This window comes from Notothenia coriiceps, unplaced genomic scaffold (assembly GCF_000735185.1).
Source record: "Notothenia coriiceps isolate Sejong01 unplaced genomic scaffold, NC01 NC01_scaffold00001634, whole genome shotgun sequence".
Taxonomy (NCBI): domain Eukaryota; kingdom Metazoa; phylum Chordata; class Actinopteri; order Perciformes; family Nototheniidae; genus Notothenia; species Notothenia coriiceps.
This window is the reverse complement of record NW_011334335.1, coordinates 1-3,315: the sequence shown is the minus strand read 5'-3', so window position 1 is coordinate 3,315 and position 3,315 is coordinate 1. Positions and strand designations below refer to the sequence as shown.

The 3,315-nt window shown below is 40.2% G+C and overlaps 1 protein-coding gene across 1 annotated transcript; it reads left to right on the top strand.

Moving 5' to 3' along the window:
* Positions 1–558: 558 nt before the first annotated feature.
* Positions 559–2,818, top strand: LOC104963239 (glucose-6-phosphate translocase-like; the record flags this gene model as incomplete). Its single annotated transcript, XM_010791811.1, has 2 exons — positions 559–1,018; positions 2,541–2,818. Coding segments are annotated over exons 1-2 (426 nt in total), but the record flags the coding sequence as incomplete, so codon positions are not given.
* Positions 2,819–3,315: the final 497 nt, after the last annotated feature.

Below are 3,315 nucleotides of genomic sequence, written 5' to 3'. Positions count from 1 at the left end.
CGCTGTGTCTCGCTGTCTCGCAGACGGCCACTGGGCTCATAGGGGGGGGGGGGGGGCAGGAGCTCCAACAAGCCGTTTAGGACAGAGTGAATACAAATACTATACAGAGATGCTGTATGAGAATCCAATGTGACCTTGGAAAATTGCACAATATAAATCAATGTTAGTAGACCTCAACAATGAAATTATGATCAGTAGAAATGGCCATGACATGGGAGCTTTAAGTACAGTACTTGAGTAAATGTACTTTGTTACACGGAAAATACTGAGCCACTATGTAACCTCACACTGGGGGGGTGCTCTTAAGATCAAGGTGTCTGCAATGAAACTACCATCACCTGAAGAAAGGCAACTTCAGATACAGAAAGTGTGTACTGTTTAAATATAAAGACTACCTGCCCATTCATGCTCTGGTGTGTCAAATCAATATTTCATTTATTATCTTTTATCCGACTATTTAAAACAAATATATACATGTGCTAACTTAATATCGTTTTTTGTAAAATGAGCAGTCATTATTACTCCTGTAATTTATTATGTTGTTTTCCTTTTAGGTCGGTGTCAGCTTACATCCCTTGACCAGCAGTGTCGGACACACAGAGCCTCCAGCCTGCAGCAAGAGCGCTGTCCAAAGACTTTCTCCTCATAGAATATATTTAATCAGTGCCGCTCAGACAATGCTACATCTACTGCAAACAAGTAGATAGCCTTGACTTTTGCCAAGAACAGGGCAGCTAATAGCAGCGCAACGATTAGGTGGACTGTAGAGGACCAAGATTCAAGAGAGCACTGAAGAAAAGACTCCTTTTCAAATTATTGTTTTTCCTCATTATCCCTTAAATTGAGCATCTTTGTTCTTCAACTGCAATCATGGGGGCCACCGGCTACGGTTACTATCGTGCGACCATCTTCCCCTGCATGTTCATCGGCTATGCGCTGTTCTTCTTCAACAGGAAGACCTTCTCCTTTGTCATGCCCTCTGTGATGGAGGAGATACAACTGGACAAAGATGACCTAGGTGAGACTGAAGCAATAATATAATTATGTTTTTGTTTGGTGCAATCATCAGGTGTGTTATTAGGTGGTAGTTCGACAAAAACATCGTGCATTAGGGCCTAAATATGCTTTATTTAGCTTCAAATTACACACAGTACAAATACATTAGCATGTACTGTAAACACAGACAACAATGCTTACAGGCTTATTCATACACAGTTGTATTATTTTGCTGATGTCTTGAATTGTCACCTTTATCACCACACTTGACCTCAGTGAATAGCCTTTGCTAATAGCTTAAATGTTCAGGTGCAGAACAATAGAGAGTGTACTGAATATTGTAATATTAAACTGACCATTACTATCAAACACATTGTTGCTCTGCGCTAAATGCTAATATAACTTGAAAATGCATTTCCTGCAGAAAATGCGTGCGAATGCTGTAAACTGTGAACATTTATGACTGAATTTAGCTGAAAATGCAGAAAAAGCTGAATATGTTATTAGCTGATTGGTAGCTGCTTTTAGCTACAAAAATGCAGAAAAAGCTTAATATTTAAAAGAAAAGGTTTAAAAAAAGGTATAAACAACAACTCATATAGCCTTGATGTCCTGAAATAGCTGAATAATGTAATAGTTGAATGGTTTCTGCAGCTGAAAGTAAGCTGAAGTTATGGAGAGCTAAAGTATTGGCTGATTTGAAGGCTCTTCCCATAGAGTTCAATGTTAAAAAAAAGAGTTTAAAAAGCTGAATATTTCAAAAAGTATAAAATATTTTGAAAAAGTTGAAGGTTTCCCATCGATTCCTGAACAGGCTGAATAGTTTAATATTTGAATGGTTTCTGTAGCTGAAAATAAGCTGAAGTTATGGAGAGCCAAAGTATTGGCTGAAATAATAATAATAAGGGGAATAAAGATTTGAAGTACTATAGTGGAATGCTGTAAACAGCATTCGCACGAATAAAGATTTGAAGTACTATAGTGGAATGCTGTAAACAGCATTCAGACTAATAATAATAATAAGGGGAAGAATAAAGATTCAAAGAACTATAGTGGAATGTTGTAAACAGCATTCACACTAATAATAATAATAAGGGGAAGAATAAAGATTCAAAGAACTATAGTGGAATGTTGTAAACAGCATTCGCACTAATGAATGCTGACATGCTCACAGTCAGTTAAAACATGAACTAAAGTTTAAAAGTTTGACCTGATAATAGTGCTTGAAAATTAGTCAGATTGTCTATACTATACAGTGTAAGCTATTACAATTAATCAATTGGGAGTCATGAATCTCTGAAATCCATCTCATAGTTATAGTAGAGATATCTCTCTCTACTACAAATGCCAACCTACTGGTGGTGCTTTAGTAAAAGTCAGAGGATCAGAGTCGGTGAGATTCATCCTCTGCGAACCATGAGTGTCAAACCCCTCCTGGGAGGGAAGCCGTCACAGAAGCAAAGGCCCCAGAGCTACAGCCCCTGTCTGTATGTGCAGTTTCTCGGTGCGTTGTTCTAACAGTAACTGTCATGGTTTCCCTGCAGGTCTGATCACCAGCAGCCAGACCATGGCCTACGCCATCAGTAAGTTCATCAGCGGCGTGCTGTCGGACCAGATCAGCGCCCGCTGGCTCTTCTCCATCGGCCTCTTCTTGGTGGGGGGCATCAATGTGGCCTTCTCCTGGTCCTCCACGGTCCCCATATTCTCTCTGCTCTGGTTCATCAACGGCCTGGGCCAGGGTTGTGGCTGGCCCCCATGTGGGAAAGTGCTGCGCAAGGTAATAGCATCCTCTGTGCCACGTCCTGCAACACAGAGATATTCCGTATAATGTTCACTGCCAATGGTATTCCCACTCTTAATACTTCGTGATGCCTTAAATTACATTGAGCAGCTAGTGTAAGGGTGTTAAACAGGAGTGGGAACCACCTGCTGCGGCATTGGCCCCATTCCAAACCAACCCCTACACCAGGGGTGCCCAACCTTTTTTGAACCGAGAGCTACTTTTAAAGTTGCCAGTCTGCAGAGAGGAGTAGCCATTACTGACAGACCTACTACCAGGTAAATACACACTTCTACTTGTATAAAACTGACCTTTGTACGATTCAATACTTCATAAAATACTGCAGGTCCTTTATCTTACCTCTTTCTAATCTACACACATACAAGTATTTAACTGAAGTTACACAACAGTGTTGTTGATACAGAGTTGGAGTTTATTCACACGTCACATACTACAGTGGGTAATGTTTTCAAGAAACATTGAACAGTGCTGCCACATATGACACAGGAAAAAAAGAAAAGACTCTGAACCCTTTCTTT